The 18,213-nt window shown below is 58.4% G+C and overlaps 1 protein-coding gene across 1 annotated transcript; it reads left to right on the top strand.

The window, feature by feature from the left end:
• Positions 1-14,519: 14,519 nt before the first annotated feature.
• Positions 14,520-16,269, top strand: NKX2-2 (NK2 homeobox 2). The gene is made up of 2 exons (XM_063153510.1): positions 14,520-15,114; positions 15,407-16,269. Exons 1-2 carry the CDS (start codon positions 14,859-14,861, stop codon positions 15,970-15,972), a joined length of 822 nt encoding a protein of 273 aa, XP_063009580.1. The 5' UTR covers positions 14,520-14,858; the 3' UTR covers positions 15,973-16,269.
• The last annotated feature ends 1,944 nt before the right edge of the window (positions 16,270-18,213 follow it).

Raw genomic sequence — 18,213 nt, 5'->3', positions numbered from 1 at the left:
AAATTCTGCTCCAGCTCTCCGCGTCACCTTCAATTTCTCTCTAAGCCGCCGTGTTTATTTAACCGAATCTGCCTCCCGTCACTCGGAGCAGCAGCACTCAACCTTTAAACAGCCCAAGAGCCACTTCAGCCCGCGGCGGGTGCCGAGAGCTCCCGAGCCGGGCAGGAACAAAGGAGCCGCCGCTTTGTGCCGTGGGCGCCGCCCGCCCCGCTCCATTCATCCCGCCCGGGCCGGAGCTCATCCCGAGTTTCCCAGCCGTCCCTCACTGGGGAAAGCTCCGGTGCCGCCAGTGAGTGACCCACGGCATCTCCTGGCCAGCACCCACCCGCTGGTGCTCTTCCCATCACCATTCCATCCCCAAATCCACTTCCCCGATGGATTATTTGGGACCATCGTCGCTGTGCATCAGCCTCCAGAACAAAACTCCTTCTCCCAAGGCTCTCCGAGCACCCAGAACTTCCCAGACTCCAGAGGAACCCAAGGGACACCTTGGATGATCCCCATGGGAGCCCCAGCTCCCAGCAGCTCCCTAATCCCACTGGAACCTCCCGAATCCCACTGGAACCTCCCTCTCTGTGCCACAGGGGCCAAATCCAGCAGGATCTCAGGCCCCGAAAGCTGGGAAGCCTCCCCAGGCACTTCCCTTGGAATCAGCCCTTCCCTTGGCAGGGGCTGAGGAGGGGACAGGGAAACCGAGCTGTGACCAATCCATCTCCACACTTGTCACCCTGGGAACGAGCCCAGCTTCCCGCACCCGTTCCCGGGAGTTTCGTGCTGGCTCCGGGCTCACCACGAGGCGTTCGGGAGCCCAAACGCGATTTGTAGGGAGGGAAAACCTTGGCTGGCTCCGCTGTTTACACTCGCCGAGCATAATGAAAATGTTAAAACGCCGAGTCACTTGACACCTGCCACCCCGGTAATGCACTTCCTTCACTTTTTTTTCTTCTCTTTTTTTCCCTTACGAGAGTTGGCGAATTTATTTCCAGCTCTTCAATTGCCTGAAGTTGAGGAGGACTCGCTGCATATTCAGCGAGCCGCCGCCAGCGCTGACACGTCTCACGTCCTCTTGCCGCGTTAAGTCTTTTCATTTATTCTCTTTACAGACAGCCCCGCGCTGAATGAAATTATCCCGGGTGTCCTTCAGGGAGATAATGCAGGGCTCTGGGAGCGGGTGCGGGAAGTTCAAGGCGAATAAGCCAGGCGGCCAGCACGTGAAGAACGAGCCATTGAACGCCTCTGACGGAGCTGTCATCGTCCCCTCGCCGGGCTGCAGACAGGCTCACCGGTGAGTGAGTGATGAGCAGCCCCGCAGCCCCGGGATGCTGCTCCCACCCCTGATGCTCACCTGGGCGACACCTCCCTGGGCGGGCAGGGGGTGGCGAGGGGTGCAGCCCCCAAACTGTGGGGATTTCGGGGCAAAATTGGGGTGCCCGTGCCTCAGGAGGGGCTCCGAGCCCTGGAATCACAAATAAGGGGAGGCAAGGTGAGCCCGGGCTGTGAACACTGAGGGTGAGGGAGGAGATGCCTCTGCTGGGGTTTTTGGGGTTATTTTTTGCCAATGATGATCCTCCTCCTGTTTGCTGGTTCAGGGAGAGGCAGGAGGGCAGAGGACGAGCGCTGCACCCCACAGGATGCCCCGCTGAGCACCCCTGATCCCGGCTCAGCTCCAAACCCAAAGAAAACCGAGATTCCACATCCACACGCTTCCCCTTCCACTCCACCAGCTCCGTCCTGCTGGGAGCTGGAGAAACAGGAACCAAAGAGAGCCTGACCTCAGAAACACCAACCCCTTTTCCTGCTTCCCCAATCTTTCCTTTCCCTCTTCTCTCTCCCTGCTGCAGCCACGTGTTTTCCTCCTGAGCCCCGGGGTGCTCTCAGCTATTGAAGGTGGCCGGAGCTCTCTCTGCCTTTTGTGCGAAACCGAGCCCGAGCAGCCCGGGAGAAAGTCGATCCCGGTGTTAATTTGGATTAGGGACGCACACACGCAGCAGAATAAAGCTGGGGCTGCGGGCTCCTCTCCCCGAGTAATTTGTTCTCCATTGTCAGCGTCGTGGTTGATCCCGAAATTACAGAGCCCGAGGAGTTATTCAACACGAGATGCTGGACATGAAAAGGGAGAGGGGCTCGGGAAATGACCGCGAGGGGAACGTTCAAATCAACCCTGAGATTACAGAGGCACAAAAGGGACTCCGAGCTCCTTCGGTTTCCTTCCCCCGCCTTGGAGCGTTACCTGAGAAGGGAAAAAAATCCCGAATGGGTTCAGCACGGCGAGGAGAAGCCCAGGAATCTCCTGCCTCCCCCTCACAGCCCAGTAATTACCCTGGGAGCAGCACAGGTCAGGCATTCAGCACCCGGCTAATCCCCAGGCAGGAGCTGCATCAGCTCACCTGCATCCCTGCTCCCTGGAAAAGCTTGGAATGGGGAGGGATTCATGGAGCCATCCCAGAGTGGTTTGGCTTGGAGAGGCCTTTAAATCTCATCCAGTGCCCCCTCCCCCCCCCCCTGCCCTGGGGCACCTTCCACTGTCCCAGGTTCCTCCAAACCCCATCCGACCTGGCCTGGAGGGATGGGGCACCCCCTGTACAGCTCACAGCGCTGGTGATCCCCAGTATTTCCCCTCTTTTCCATGTATTTTCCTCCTTTTTCAGGCCTCCCTGCTGCTTTGCTCTGCCTGCACAGAAATTGAAGGCTGATGTAATTCCCAATTTCCCACCAAATTTACAGCAAATTCCTGGGTGCGGAGCCGGGTTTGCCAACGCCGCTCCCCTCTCAGCAAAACCAAGAATCACCCCCTCCACACTCCCAGCCAGGAGCATTTCCAAGGCCCCCAAATTCCTAGAAAATCCAAAATCCAGCCAATTTCTCCTCTGTCTCTCACTCAAATCGGGGTTTTGTGAGCCTTCCAGGGGGGAGGAAACCAGACCTTGCTATTGCTGTGAATAATATTTGGTGATAAGGAAATCTTTCAGCTTTACTTCCAATTATCTTCTTTTTTTTTTTCCAAACAGCGAGTTTTATCTCAAAAAGAATCAACTTTTCTCCACCTTTGAAGAGCAGAACCCTCCTGATATTCATTACATGACTCAGAACCTTCCCTTTGATGGAAAACTTTGGATTAGAGGCAGCATTCGGCATCCTGATTAGTACGAATGTGACCTACTACTGCAGGAGTTTGTTCAGAGGAGCCATAGAGGAGGAAACAAACCCTCAATGGGCATTATCCAACATAAATACTGAATTTATTAAAGGAAAAAAAGCAGGGGGAGAAAAAAAGCAACCAAAATGGGCACATTTTTCTTGCTGGAACTGCAGGATCCCATCCCTGTTCATCCCATCGCCCCAATGGCTTCTCCTGCTTCTCACAGGGTTGAGTCCAAGAAATTCAAGTCTGAGTGGGCAAAAAAAGGGGGAACATCCCTAAAGCCCGAGCCCCACAAAGGAGAAGAGCCAACACAGGTATTTTTTAGTTGTTCCTGTGGCAGGGCTGTGCGGGGATGAACAACAGCCACCCAACACCTTGAGCTGAGCAGCACAGACTCCAGCAGCCCAGTTCCCACCATTCCCAGGAAAACAAGCAGATTTTAACAGGAAAACGAGCAGAATTTAACAGGAAAACAGTCCCTGTGCAAGCTGGGCTTGGCGCTTCTGTCCCTCAGGCTGCTCTGTGCCCACAAGGAAGCATCCAGGGCTGCTGGAAAAACATTTATCCATAAAAGCCGAGGAGATCAAACACTGTCCCTGCACACCCGAACTCCCGAGCCAGCCTAGCTACTGGGACACGCTGGCGGGCAGGAGCAGCAGGGCCGGGGTTACACATTATCCAGGGCAGCCGGGCCGGGCTGGTTGCGGGCAGGAGGGAGAGCAGCGCTGCTGTCCCGGTTAATGTGTAACTGCAGCAGCTGCCAGGGCAGGCTCCAAACCCGGGCCAGGCAGGGCCGAGGAGCCCCTCGGGGGGCACGGAGGGAGCAGGGGTGAGGGAAAGCTGGGGGGTTTTGCTTTCAGGTCATCCTGAGTGGGCCAAGTCCTGCTCAGAGCTCTCTGGCTCCCTGTGCCTTCCCCTGATGTCTCCCACTAATCCATGTCCCTCCTCCTCATGTTCTCCTTTCCCCGCCTGGATGGCTGTGGCAGGAGCTTCCCCCAGGGTTGGGTTCCGGGCCACAGAGGCCCCAGGGACAGATTTTGTCCCTCCTCCCACCCCACAATATCTGCCCTGTTTCCTCTGGGATTCCACTTTTCCTACCAGCCGTTCCCGCGGAAGTGGAAGAAGCTGGGAATGAGCCCTTCCCAGCCCAGCTTTGAAGAGCCCCTGGAGCTCTGCCCTGCTGTCACTTGGGATGTGACAGGGTTTCCCAGGAATGTCCTTGGTGCTGGGATCTGCTCCCACTGGGATCCGCTGTGGCACACAGGGAATTCCTGGGAGGGTCAGCAGCCAGTGCTTCCATCAAGGTTTTCCATTAGTGACCAGCAAGTCCAGATGGAAAACGAGACAAGCACCACCCTGATCTCCCAGAGTATCAGAGAATCATGGAATATCCTGGTCTGGAATGACCCGCCAGCATCATCCATTCCAGCTCCTGGCCCTCCACAGACACCCCAACAATCCCACCCCGAGCATCCCTGAGCTGGGTTGGAGCCATGACCATTCCCTGGGGAGCCTGTTCAGTGCCTGGCCACCCTCTGGATGAAAAACCTTTCCCTGATGTCCATTCCAAACCTTCCCTGTGGCCCTGTCTCCACTGGGGACAATATAGGGATGTGCCCCTTGTTGATGGAGTGACAAAACTATCTTTTGCCTCTTTAAAAAGGAAGAAATCTTTGAAGTTTCTTTCTTCAATTAGTGAAAAGACACCTCATAGGATTTGGGGAACTTCACCTCAAACTTTAGGACAGCCAATGGGACAAAAGCTAAAAAGTCTTGCCTAAGCAATTTACTAGAAAAAGAAGAGAACAAAGAAACTAATGGTTTCTGTGAGGTGTTTTACCAGGAGCAAGAACTTCTTACACCTGGGCTCGACTTTTCTCTGTAAAGAGCTTTGCTATTTTGCCTTTTATTAAAACTTTTACATTTCTAACACTACCACAGAAGCCATCTTGCTGATTGTGTGGCTTCTAAGGTAGCTGAGTGTGATATAGATCTCCAAGAGCTTATGGGACCTGGCTTGAGGAGAACAGATATCATGACAATCCTGCCTGGTCCTTCCCGGGAAGCTGGCCGGCGTTGAGGCCACCACTGTGGTGTCCCCTTGGGCACAGCATTCCCAGCCTGGCTGCTGATCCTGGCTGCTCCTGGCTGCTGCTCCTGGCTGACAGTGATCCCACCGTGCGTTCCCACCTCGCTGGGCGGTGGGAGACGGACGCGTGATTGATGGGGCGCCCGCGATACGGCGCGAGCGCTCCTTATCTGCGCCTCGCCGGGGGCTCCACGTCGCTCCCAGGCTTTGTGGCATCACTGTCACTCGCCTTGCCTGGTTTTTTTTTTCCCACCCTGCTTGGTTCTTTCCCACCAGGGAGCCTGTTTCACCTGCAGGGTTTGTGGGGTTGGGTGAAGCATCCCAGGTAAAATTGTTGTCCGTAAGCGTAGGTGGGCGCAGGGGAGCTGGAGGAGATGTTTTCCATGGCAGGGTGCTGGGAGATAAATCCATCCAGAGCAACTTCCTGAGGGATTCCAAGCCCAACACTGCAGTGGAGAATTCCATCCAAAAGGTTGGGCGTGCGTGGCAGGACCACCAAGGTTGGCTGTGGAGACAGGGGAAGAGGGGAGGACAAAACCAGTCAGAGTGGGAATGTCATTGGTGCCACCGGGGCATCCTCCCACTCCCTCTGCTTCCCCAGGAATGAGGGCCTCCACTTGGAAATGCTGGGAAACCTCCCCTGCTCTGCCAGGCAGGTGAGATGAGGCCAAGGCCACAGTGTCCCCAAGGCCACAGTGTCCCCATGGTGTCCCCAAGGTCCCCATGGTGTCCCCAAAATTGCTGTTGTCACAGGACCCCCACAGCCCACACATCCTCCTATGGTGTCCAAGATGGTCCCTGGGACTGCTTTGTCCCCACCAGCTCTGACCAGCGCCTGATCCTGCTCCATCCCAGGGCAACGCCCAGGAAAGGCAGAATAACATGAAATTAAATTCAATTCTGTATTTCACAAAGTGAAGAGTGGGTGCTTGCTTCCAGCCAAAACCTGGCTGGATGGGGCAATCCCCATCTCCCTCTGCACAGGTTTCCTCCTTCCCTGCCCTGTTCCAGGTGCCAGGAGCAGGAGCAGCAGCAGATTGTGCTGTGTGCTCAGCCTGGGGACAGCCCGTGGCCATCTGTCACCCCCAGGTGTGCCCAGCCCAGCACAGGGACAGGGCTCGGGCTCCTCAAACACACCAGGGTTGTAAAGAGGGGTGTGGGTTGTGGGGGTGCTCCCCCAGCCCCTCCACCTGCTCCTGTCTCCCCCCTCACCTTCCCTGCTCTGCTGGACTGGGCATCTTTCTAATTCCTTCTGCAAACCAGGCTGGAAAAAGGAACTGAGCCCAGAGCTGCCAGGTCTCGCTCTTCCCTGCCATGTCCCAGCTCTGTGCTTGGGGCACTCTGGATTCCTTCACTTTTGGGAGAGGGCTGTGGATGACAAGTGGAAATGCATCTCTTCAGCCAGGGAATTTTTGGGGCATTCCAAGCCCAGAGGTCCCAGGCGGCTCCCAGTCCTGGGACACAAAGAGGCACCAGCGGATTCTGCTGGCGAGGAGCTGGGTGACGGCAAATACTTGGGAATAAGCACCCTGCAATGAGGTGGAGCCCATCCCAACCTCCCCAGATTGGAGTCCAGACCTCCACCTTCACAACAGCCCCTCCAGGAGATTCCACACGGGATGTTTGAGGAGCAGAAAGGACTAAAGGCTTTACCTTCATTCCCAAGGCTGAGTGAAGCCCGCATCACTCTCCAGCGCCTGGGCCTGATGGTTTGGTTCATGCAGCTCTGGGACACGGTGAGATCCACACACCAGGTGCCAAAACACCCCCAAAGTATAAAAATAATGGATAAAAATGGGTTTAGTAATTAAATAGGGAGTTCTTATTCATAAAATAGGAGCTGGTTTTCAGCACAGCCCAGGTTTTACAGCACAGCCCAGCTGTCCCAAGGAATGCCTGTGGGGACCCAAATGCAGCTCCTGCTCCTTTGCCTTTTCCTGCACTTTCCTTCCTCTCTGGATGAGGGGAGACAGAAGCTGGAGCTGGTTTATAACCAAACTTACAGAGTTCCAATCCCTCTGGGCAGCATTCCCTGGGAATGGAGTGAAACATGGCCTGGACATCCAGCCCGAATTTCCTGCTGTGAAAGAGGAGACCCTGCAGATTTATGCAAATGAAGATTCTTTATGCAAATGAATATGTCTGCAAATCACCGAGGTTTGATTGGTATTTGTATGTGGGTAACATAAAATTACAGAATTATTTTCTCCCCCAGTTTCACTCCCTCTCTCAGCAACCCGGGCACTTCATCCAAGCGAAACAAGCTCGGCAAAGTTATGAATTGCCTGGAATGGGATCTCTATTGATCGCTGTGGGGATCAATCACTTTATCTATGACCAGGGGTTTCACTGAGCCCTATCTGACCCGGGAATTTCACACAGCACTCCAAGGTCTTCCCAGGAGCGGGGCAGGTGTGGGGAGGATCGGGGGCAGGTGGGATGGGGAAGGGGCTCTGTCACCTTCCCTCTGCCCCAGCGGCGTTTATATGTCACCCGTGGAGCCTTTGGACGGGACATGGGATGCCCAGGGAGCCCTCGTGGCCAGCTGGGAGCTCTCCATCCCTCTGGAATCCCGGTGGGATCGCACCTTCGGTAGGAGCCTCCTGCCAACGGGGATGGCTGGGAAGCGGTCTCAGCACCGGGCTCGGGATGTTTGGGAAAGGCTCTGGGGTTTTTCTGGGGTTGTCCCAGAGCTGGGCTCCATCAGCCTCACTCAGGATATTCCAGCATTCCACGACCGCTCCTCATCCTCCGGGGAAGTCGGGCAGCACCACCCTCAGTCACCAACTCAATCGCCTTATTTGCGAATAATAATAATAATAATAATAATAAATGATGTTAAAACCGAAAAAGGAAGAAGGACCCCAGAAAGGGGCGCAGGGGAGGGGGCAGCGGCCGGCGGCGCAGCGCGGCTCGGATCTCCCGCACACCGGCGCTATCAGCGGCCGCATCAGGCGCGTATCTAATGTAAACGAGCCCCGGCACATCAATACCGACCGTGCCACGCCGACACCGTGCCACGCCGACACCGTGCCACATCTGGCGGTTTGGCCGCTCGGCGCCCTGGCTACCGAGCCATCCTCGCTCGGCCAGCGGGACCGGCCCGGCGGGGGCGGGGGGGCCGCAGCCAGCGGCTCCTCTGGGGAAGGGGGGCCGGGGGGAGGGCTCTGCCCCCCGGGGGGAGAGAGGGGCCGGCTCAGCCTTAAAAGAGCCACCCAGGAACCGGCGTGTTCGTGCTCCTTCCCAATTTATGGCCGCGGAGCATATGGCCGGTGTTGCGCCCGGCGGCAGCCGCCGGGGACGGCAGCGAGCGGCGCGGGGGATGTGAGGCCGGAGGGACGAGCAGCGGCCCCGGCGCACGGCGGAGACAATGCGGGAGGCGGGGGGCCGCCGCCGGAGCCCCCCCTGCTAGGGACCCCCCGCCTCGGCACCACGGCCAGGTGAGCCCCGAGAGGCGCCGCGGGGACGCTCCCGCACGGGGACCCTGCCCAGGTGACTCCCCGGGGACAGCGGGGGGACGCCGACACCGAGGGACCCCCGCCCAGGTGAGTGCTGGGGCTCCCCAGGGGCTCTTCCCCCGCAGGGACCCGCCCAGGTGAGCCCGGCAGGGAGCGGGGGGACCCCAGGCCGGAGCCCCGGGGGCAGAGGGGTCACCAGGGGCGGCAGCAGCAGGTGGGAAGGCGCTTTGGGGGGCGGGGGGTCCGCGCAGGTCGGAGCCGGTGTGAGCACCGAGGGGGCGCGGCCCCGGCCCCGACGGCGCGGCTGCGGCACGGGCACGGGCACGGGCACGGGCACGGGCACGGGCACGGGCAGGGGCACGGCCACGGGCGGCAGCGGGGCACGGACAGCGCGGGGAAGGTGATCCCGGGGCGCTCCCCCTGCCCCGGCCGTGGGACATTTCTCATCCGCGACGGCAGAGTCCGCCAGAGGACCGGGAATGACCGGGACCGGCCCCGGCGGCGCCCCCTCCTCCTCCTCCTCCTCCTCTTCATCCCTTCCCTGCCCGTGCCACGCGTGTGCCCAAAGCTCGGGCGAGGCTTTGGGAGCCGAGCCCACCGAGCGGGCCCATCCCCACCCAGCCCTGCCTCCGGGCTCCCCGCACCCCCATTCGGGACCCGCAGCCGGCGCTGACCGGGGCGCGGAGACCTGCGCGGGGTGCGGAGCGAATCCTGATAAGGGAGCGAATCCTGATAAGGGAACGAATCCCGCCCGCCTTGCTGCTGCCTTCGCCCCGGGGCCGGCGGGCCCGGCAGGGAAAAATCATTTCTGACAAAGCTTAATCTCGTCGGGACACGTTTAATCATTGGAGACAGGGACGGGCAGAGCCGGGGGGCTCCGGGGGGGGCACCCCCGTTTGTCCGGCCAATAAACCGGTTTGGAATAGGCTGGGAAGGGGAAGGGAGCCCCGGGCCAGGCTTAGAGCTTGCAGGGAAATAAATAAGACAAAATGTGGGTCGGGGGGCTGCGGGCTCCCGGCTTTGTGCCCGTACCCCACGGCCTCCATCACTATGGGCAATAATTTCCAAAATCTCATTAAAGTGCATTTATCAAAGCCCTAACATGTGCCCTCCGGCTCTGCCATAACCCCGCCGGCCCCCGGGGAGCAGGGGGGGTTTCGGGGGGGGGGGGAAATCCCAATTTCTATGACAATTCGCCACCTCGGGAGCTTGGCTGCGGGGCAGATCCGCATCTCCAGATTTATAAGGAATATCGGTGAATTGGAAGGATTTCTGCGCCTTTGAAGCTTCGGGGGGAAGGAGATAGAGCAATCGTGAGAATAGGGAAGCTCATTTAGATTCCTATGTCCTGGAGAAGAATTAATTGTCTGCCGGAGAAAAGCAGGCCGGCGCCGGGATTTTGGGGGGCGCTGGGGGCTTTCCCTGGAGCTTCCATAGGGAATGCTGCTGCTGGCTCCCTTCCTGCGTGCGGGGGGATCTTCCCCCTTTTTCCCCCTTTCCCCCCCCCCCCTTTTTTTTTATTCCTCCCTTTTCTTTCCCCCGAACCATCCTTAACGCCTTTGCTAATGCCATTTTTTCCAGCCAGGAAACGAGCCGGGAATTTCAGCCCGCAGAAACTCCGTTACAATTAAGTTCCTGTAAGCGCCGGATGATTCGGGAGGCTCCGGTTCCCCTTGATTTTAGGAAATACGATTTTTAATTTTTAAATTTTTTTTTTAATGGAGCTCTCTCTCTCGCTGCCGGCGTGCGAGGCAATCCCGTGGCGTGGGCTCCGTGCCCACGGCCTGGCGTGGCCGGTCCCCTCCGAGCCGGAGCCGCTGCCGAGCAGCAGCAGCAGCAGAATTTCCTCTCCAGGGCTGGAAAATGCGATTTAAAGCCCTCCGTGCGCGGGATGCTATTTCTCTGCCATGGTTTTACTCTGATTTTTAAAATTTTGGTTCTATATTTTTACGGCCAGGGGAGAGCTGTCCCCTTTGGTGTGGCGGCTCTTCTCCCCTCCTGCACACTTTAAAACAAAGAGGGTGTTACTTACAGGGATGCTCCCGAAGTGAAGCTCCTCACAATTATCAGGACACGGGCTGCTCTTCCCTTTCCCCATTCATGCCAAGTGGATCTCATTCTAGGAGATAAAATCAACCTGTCCCTTAACAAAAGGCTTTGTGCGGGCTCCGCTAATCCGGGCCGAGCGGCAAGGTGCAGCCGCGCTCCGTTTGTTTATTTGCGGGCTGCGGGGAAGGGAAAACAATGTCTCGCATCTTTGGCTCCATCAAACAATAAATTGATCCACTTGTCGGCCGCTCCCGGAGCGGCGGAGCGGGAGCGGGAATAGAGCCGGGTAGGGAGGGGGAGTGGAGAGCGGCAGGCTCCTGCCCAGCACCCTGTCCTACATTTCTCCTACAATATGTGTTGTTACACTCGATGCGATTCGTGCGTGGGATAGGAGAGGGGAGCGGGGCTGGGAGCAGAGGGGGAGCCCCGGGGCCGTGCGGGGAGCAGGATCATCCTCGGGCCGCGGCCGGGAGGAGAAAGGCGAGGACACGGCTCAAAATCAGCCCCACGGGCCGCCCGCGGCGTGGCGAGACCCGGCCGGCATTGGGGCCCACGCGTGACCGCGGGCAGCTGCTCAGGAGGCCGCATTCCCCCTCCTACCCTCTGGGACTGTCCTTTCCGATCCTAAAAACCAGAAAAATCATCCTTAGCCCCACGGGCCAGGGAGCCACCCGTGAATGGGTCCCCGTGGGCAGAGCCCCGTGTCCCCGAGGGCCGCTCAGCGCCGGGGACTGGGGCAGGAGGGTCCCAGCGCTCCCGGCCTTGTCACGGCCTGTCCCGGCTCTGGAGCATCCCCGCCACGCGTGGGGCGAGCCGTGGGGCGCGGGGGGCTCGGGGCGGCCGCCCCGCGTGTGCTGGGAGGGGACAAGGCGCGGTCCCGGCTCTGTCGCGACAGTCGCGGCGCTGCCGTCGGGTTTTGGCCCCACGCAGCGCGACCCCGGCGCGGGGCAGTGTCCCGGCCTCGCGACCCCTCCTGACGTCATGGGGCCCTCGCAGCTCTGACGTCACACCCCCCTGGCGGCGACGTCACGGTGCCCCGGGCCGTCCCCGCTGTCCGCGGTTCGGGGAGGGGGCCGCGACCCCCGACGCTGTGTCCGGGACGCTCTGCCCGGGCCGCGGCCTCGGGTTCGGGTGTGGGAGTGTTTATCGCCATCATCATTATTATTATTATTATTATTATTATTGCTATTGAGCTGCCAGCCCCGCGGCGCCCGGCCCGCGCTGGCTGCCCCGGGGATGCTCTGCCCTCCCCTCCCCGGCCTCGGCTGCTGTCGGCGTTCTCCGTCCCGCCGCTATCGCGATTATCGCCGCTCTCCCCGCTCTCTTTTTTTCCCCAGCCGGGCCGGGGTGAATCCATCGGTAACTCCGGGATTCAGTGGGAATCGGCGGTGTCGGAGCGGGGCAGAGGAGCGGGCGGGGGCCGGCCCGAAGGGGTTCCCTCGATATCGAGGAGGAGGACTCCGCAATGGATGAAGAGATAGCCATTGAGTGCGGTTGAATACCATGACAACTAGGAACAACCTCAGATTTATTCCCAACAGTTAGGGCGCGCTGAAAGAGGGCGTCAATCACGTATTATTTCGCCACTGAAATAAATGCAAAAACTGCGCCGAGACAAAGGGTTCCAACAGGAGCCGGACATTTGTCTACATTGCGGACATTGTCCCCAGCTTAGCCGTCGGGTTGTATTTGTGTTTGCGCGGGGCCGACCACCCAGGATGCGCGCTGGGGCTCGCTTAAAAAAAAAAAAAAAAAAAAAAAAAAAAAGGGAAAAAAAAGGGAAAAAAAATCCCTGGCATTGTCAGCCACATCACATACTTTATGGGAGGCAGGCTGGGGGCTGGGGCAGGAAAAGTGGGGGGAGCGGCGAGGGAGAGGATGGGAAGGTGCGAATCCATGGATGGGCGCGGAGGAGGAAGCCTGAGGCGGCGTCTGCCCGGCGGCGTTGCGGCTCCTTCCCCCCGGGAAGGGAAACTCGGGCAACTTTTCCTGTCCAGAAATGAGGAGAGTGAGGGGAACCCCTTCCCAGATTGTGCAAACCCCGTGTCCCGCATCGGCCCGCGCATCTCCGTGGGCCCCGCGCTCCAACCCGGCCCGGGCGGGGCTCGGGAAAGGCAAAGGGATGGAAAACAGGAGAGAGGGAAAAAGAGTGGGAAAAGGAAAGGGAAGAAGGAAAGGGAGAGAGGAAGGAAAAGGAAGGAAAAGGAAGGAAGGAAGGAAGGAAGGAAGGAAGGAAGGAAGGAAGGAAGGAAGGAAGGAAGGAAGGAAGGAAGGAAGGAAGGAAGGAAGGAAGGAAGGAAGGAAGGAAGGAAGGAAGGAAGGAAGGAAGGAAGGAAGGAAGGAAGGAAGGAAGGAAGGAAGGAAGGAAGGAAGGAAGGAAGGAAGGAAGGAAGGAAGGAAAACGATAATGATCCTGGCCCTGCCCCATGAGGGTGTGCCTCCTGGGCAGGTGCAGAGACCAGGACGAAGGAAGAAGGCAATGAAAATGAAAGTTGGTGGCACGCAGAGAGAAGCAGGGGCGGTCTCTGCATCGAGCCCCGGAGCCGCTGCGGGCTCCGCGGGGCCGGAGCCGAGCGCTGCTGTGTGCGAGAGCGTGGTGACACCTGGGGTGCCGGCCTTCCCTTGGGAAGGAACTCCTTCTTTGCCCCTCTCCCTCCTTCCCCAAGCCCTGAAAAAGAAAGGGAAAAAAAAAAAACCAAAAGAAAGATGGAAAAGAAAAAAAAAATCCAGTGGTGTATGAGTCCATCGGGCTGCAGCCCATCGAATGATCCCAACGGGCTGGATTCATTCCCCTGGAAGAAGGTGGCAAAATCAATGAGACCTCTTCAAACAAGCACACACTCCCCCCCTCCCCAGCAATCACCGCCCGGATCTCGCCGGGTCGCGCCTGACGATCGCGTTTCGCCAGTTCGCTTAATTTCGGAGCAAACTAGAATCAATTACTCGCTGTTTAATTTCCAGCGCTCATCCCTAAGCCTCAACCAAAATATTGACCTAGGCGGGTTAGATAAGTTGGGCTCTTGCCATCTGAGCCGCTTCGGTGCCGAGCGGGGCCGGCAGCGCGGGGCGCGCAGACTGAGCGGCTGTGGGAACAGCAAATTAGTATTATTTATTATTATTGTGATGATTTGGGTTTTTTTTTTTTTTTTTTTTTTTTGTCGGAGGAAAACACGGGTGGAAAACACACTTGGGAGCGTCCGGAGCGTCGGGGCTGGTGCGCAGCTCTTTGTATGTAAATAGTGGCCTTAAAAAGAGCTGGGAAGTCGCCCCCTCCCTCCCTCCCTCTCTCTCTCTCTCTCCATCCCTCCCTCCCTCCCTCCCTCCCTCCCTCCCTCCGTCTCTCCTTCCTTCCCTCTCCCTCCCTCCCCGCGCCCAGGACCCTCCCCGCGCCGGTAATTAACTGACACGTTATACCACTCATCACCAATGGTGGAAGCTCGGAGCTCGCCCAAAACCCGCAATTTCACATCTGCAAACACTGTCTTCATCCACTTGACTTCCAAGACCCGCCCACACGTGGCCAACCTTTCCTGGGTTTAATGTAGGTTTTTTTTTTCTCCCTCCTCTCGGCAGGTTCATGTGTGGGGACCAGCCTTATATGGACTCCTCGCTCCAGCAATGGCTCGGGATTTTCCAGCGGCAGGCGCGGGTTCGGCGCGGCTGAACAAGATCCAGAAGTGATCTTTTTTTTTTTTTTTACTCTTTTTTTTTTTTTTTTTTTTTTTTGGCGTCTCTTCCCCCCCCCCCCCCCCCCCCCTTTTTTTTTTTTTTTTTTTTTTTTTTTTTTTTTAATTTTTTTTCTCCCTGGAGTTACAAACTATTCCCGAAACCAGCTGCTGCTCCCGCTCTCGGAATTTTCCCCCGTGGCACAACAACCAGCACCGCAGAGACCCGGCGCTGCGGCCGCTCCTCTCCCGCACAACCCCCGCCGCTTATTTTTCTATAAATCCATATTATTATTCTATTTTTGCCCCTTTTTTCCGTGCCCCCCCGCCCCCCGTCCCTCCCCGTGTCCCTGCGCAGTGTCGCTGTCGCCGCTCGGCGTGTGCGTGCCCAGCCGTGACCCGGCGGCTCGGCCAAGCCGCGGCTCCAACTTTCCCAGGCGGAATTTGGCCGGAACATGTCTCTGACCAACACAAAGACGGGCTTCTCGGTGAAGGACATTTTGGACCTCCCCGACACCAACGATGAGGACGGCTCGGCGGAGGGCGGCGAGGAGGAGAGCGAGGCGCCCGAGCCGCCCAGGAAAGCGGGAGTTTTGGGACAAACCCCCTTGGACACTGTTCCGACGCTGCCTTTGAAGAGCCCTTTCTATGATAACAGCGATAATCCCTACACGCGCTGGCTGGCGAGCGCCGAGGGCATCCAGTACTCCCGTGAGTGCCGGGGGGACGGGGCAGCGAAGACTGGGGGGCGCTGGGATGTGGCTCGAGGTGGGGGGACCCGCGGATGGATGGATGGATGGATGGATGGATGGATGGATGGATGGATGGATGGATGGATGGATGGATGGATGGATGGATGGATGGGGGGCTGCCTCTCTCCATGCCCGGCCTCCGGGCGGCTGAGGGGATGCGGGGGGCGGCGGGAGGGATGCGGGGGGCGGCCGAGGGGCGCTCCCCCATCCCGTCACCCTCCGCTGACCCACCGGGCACGGCTTGTCCGCAGTGCACGGGCTGGCGGCCGGCGGCGGCGGCGGCCAGGACCCCTCGGCCAAATCGCCGGAGCCGTCGGCGGACGAGTCGCCCGACAACGAGAAGGAAGCGGTGGGCGGCGGGGACGCGGGCAAGAAGAGGAAGAGGAGGGTGCTCTTCTCCAAGGCGCAGACCTACGAGCTGGAGCGGCGGTTCCGGCAGCAGCGGTACCTGTCGGCGCCCGAGCGGGAGCACCTGGCCAGCCTGATCCGCCTCACCCCCACGCAGGTGAAGATCTGGTTCCAGAACCACCGCTACAAGATGAAGCGGGCGCGGGCCGAGAAAGGTATGGAAGTGACTCCTCTCCCCTCGCCGCGGCGGGTGGCCGTGCCGGTGCTAGTCAGGGACGGCAAGCCGTGCCACACGCTCAAAGCCCAGGACTTGGCAGCCGCGACGTTCCAGGCGGGCATCCCGTTCTCGGCGTACAGCGCGCAGTCCCTGCAGCAGCACATGCAGTACAACGCGCAGTACAGCGCGGCCGGCAGCCCCCAGTACCCCACAGCGCATCACTTGGTACAGGCGCAGCAATGGACTTGGTGAGGGCCCCGCGCACTCGCCCCCGAGAGCGGAGGAAAACACAGAATTAACAGGCACAAACCGGGAGAGAGAGGAAAAAAATAACAAAAAAAAAAAAAAAAAAAAAAAAAAAAAAAAAAGGAGACAGACTGATGCTCCGAAAATTAAAAAAAAAAACAAAAAAACTGCGGGGGAAGGAATGGCGAGGGAAACGCTATTATTATTATTATTATTATTATTGCTATTATTATTATTATTGCTATTATTATTATTATTATGGGTTCTTTCCCTCTGCCGTTTCTTTTCCCCTCCATTTTTTTGGGGGGGTTCGGTTTCATTTCGGGGGGAGGCGGGGGGTGAGGGAAGGGAGGTGTTTTTTGTGCGTCATTGTTTACAGAAATTTTTTGCGCCATTCAGAGTGGTCCTGTCTACCTACAAATAAAATAAAAGAGGAGAAAAAAGGGGAGAAGGGGGGGAGATCGTCAGAATTACAAAAAAAAAAAAAAAAAAAAAAGGAAAAAAAAAAATAAAGAATAAAATCTCCCCGCGCTGCTCCTGTGATTTTGTGAGGAACCGGGGTGCGGCCGCCGAGCGGAGCACCCCAAAAGGGGAGCGCAGTTTGCGGCCCCCACAGCTGCTCCCGGGGGTGTTTTTGCCCCTTGTCGCCGTCGTTGTCTCTGCCGTGAGCCGCGGCCGGGGCGCTCCGTTCGCTCTCTCCCGTTTGGGGGTCGCCTTAACCACTCCCGAGAGGAGGAAAAATCCCCGCGGACGCTGAGACCCTCTCCGCCCGCAGAGCGGCCCCCTGGGCCTCCCCGACATTTAATACCAATTTTAATTTTTTTTTAAAGCTGCTTTTCGAGGGGAAAGAGTAGAGAAGGAGCCAATAACAACGACGGAAAGTCGCGGCCTCGGCGGCCGCCCCGCGTCCCCCGAGCCAGCCCTGCCTGGGCCCGGCCGGGGTGACACGGTCGAGCGGGGCCCCACGCTCCCCCCGGCTTCATTTTTGGAAAAAAACCGCTTTTTTTTTTTTTTTTTTGGTGGGAACAGTCGGTTTCATCCGCCGGCGAAAAACCGGAGCGGGGAGAATTTATATTTTCCTAATTTCTGTCTGTGAGTGCGCTGTTCTGCTGCTCGGTGCTGCTGAGATTTGGGTTCTGGCACGGCCCCGGTGCCCCCTCCCCGGGCTGGAGCCCCTGCGAGGGGCAGGGAGAGCCGAACTTCGGGCTCAGCCCTCGGGGATGCGCCGGCAGGGCTGGGGAAAGGGTTAACCCGGGGAGAACCCCCCCAAAAACTCGGAGGAGGAGGGAGAAGAGACAAGAGGGAGGCAAGGCGGGGCTGGGCGGCTCTGCCGGGCTGGAACGGGGACCGGGACCGAACCCGGGGCGGGTTGCGGCAGAGCAGCGGCTCCGAGCCCGCCCCTGCGGCTTTCGGGCTGCTAAAGATGCTTCAAAAAACGAAAACAAACCCAAACAGGCTTTGGTCAGGAGCCGCGGGGCCGGAGCAGCGCCCGCCCCGTCCCGGGGGGCTGAGCCCGGCCAGGACGGGGCAGTTCAGAGCCAAAGGTTCGAGCGGCGCCGGCCCCGCAGCATCCCGATCCCGCAAAATCCCAAACCCGCAGCATCCCGATCCCGCAGCATCCCAATCCTGCAAAATCCCAATCCCGCAACATTCCGGCGATCCCGGAGCATCCTGCAGCCTCCGCCCCGCCGCTGGGGTTTTTTATCCTTTTCCCACATTTTTCCTCCCCTCTTTTCCCATCCCTGCTCCCATCCCCGAACCACCGAGGCTCCGCGGAGCGCTGGAGCAGCCGCGGCCGCTTCCAGGCCCTGGGGAGCTGCGCTGCTGTCCCACACCCGAGAGGGACACAGCGACCAGAGCCGGTTTTCCCTTCTCCAAACCCGGCGTGCGAGCCAGGAGCGGACAGAATGAAAACTATCAATTTTTTTCTCCTTACTTAATTTTTTAATTAAAAAAAAAAATCCCCATTTTTTCCCCTGGTTTTGGGTGGCTTGGTTTTTGTTTGTTTTTTTTTTTTTTCCCATTCCCCTCGGGCTGCGGCGAGTCTATCAAACCAGTTGTGTGGCCCTAACCTCCGTGGCCTTATATCTGCCGCGCCGCCGGGCCAGTCTATCTTTGCACAATATACAGTAGACTTCAGAGAGCAGCACAATGGGGGAGGCAGGGAGGTGAGCATGTTAGAGGCGTGCATATTAACGAGCCGCAGCCAGGGAAGCCAAAGGAGCCGGCGAAAAACCGGGAGAGACG

This window comes from Melospiza melodia, chromosome 3 (genome assembly GCF_035770615.1).
Source record: "Melospiza melodia melodia isolate bMelMel2 chromosome 3, bMelMel2.pri, whole genome shotgun sequence".
Lineage (NCBI taxonomy): Eukaryota > Metazoa > Chordata > Aves > Passeriformes > Passerellidae > Melospiza > Melospiza melodia.
Note: the sequence above shows the minus strand (reverse complement) of the source record. Positions and strands in the feature narration are given on the sequence as shown.

What these genes read in the sequence shown, in the direction of transcription:
- NKX2-2 (XM_063153510.1), top strand. Translation starts at nt 14,859, where the DNA reads ATGTCTCTGACCAACACAAAGACGGGCTTCTCGGTGAAGGACATTTTG. An exon ending in CGAGGGCATCCAGTACTCCC is followed by an intron (nt 15,115 to 15,406) that starts GTGAGTGCCGGG and finishes GCTTGTCCGCAG; the next exon opens with TGCACGGGCTGGCGGCCGGC.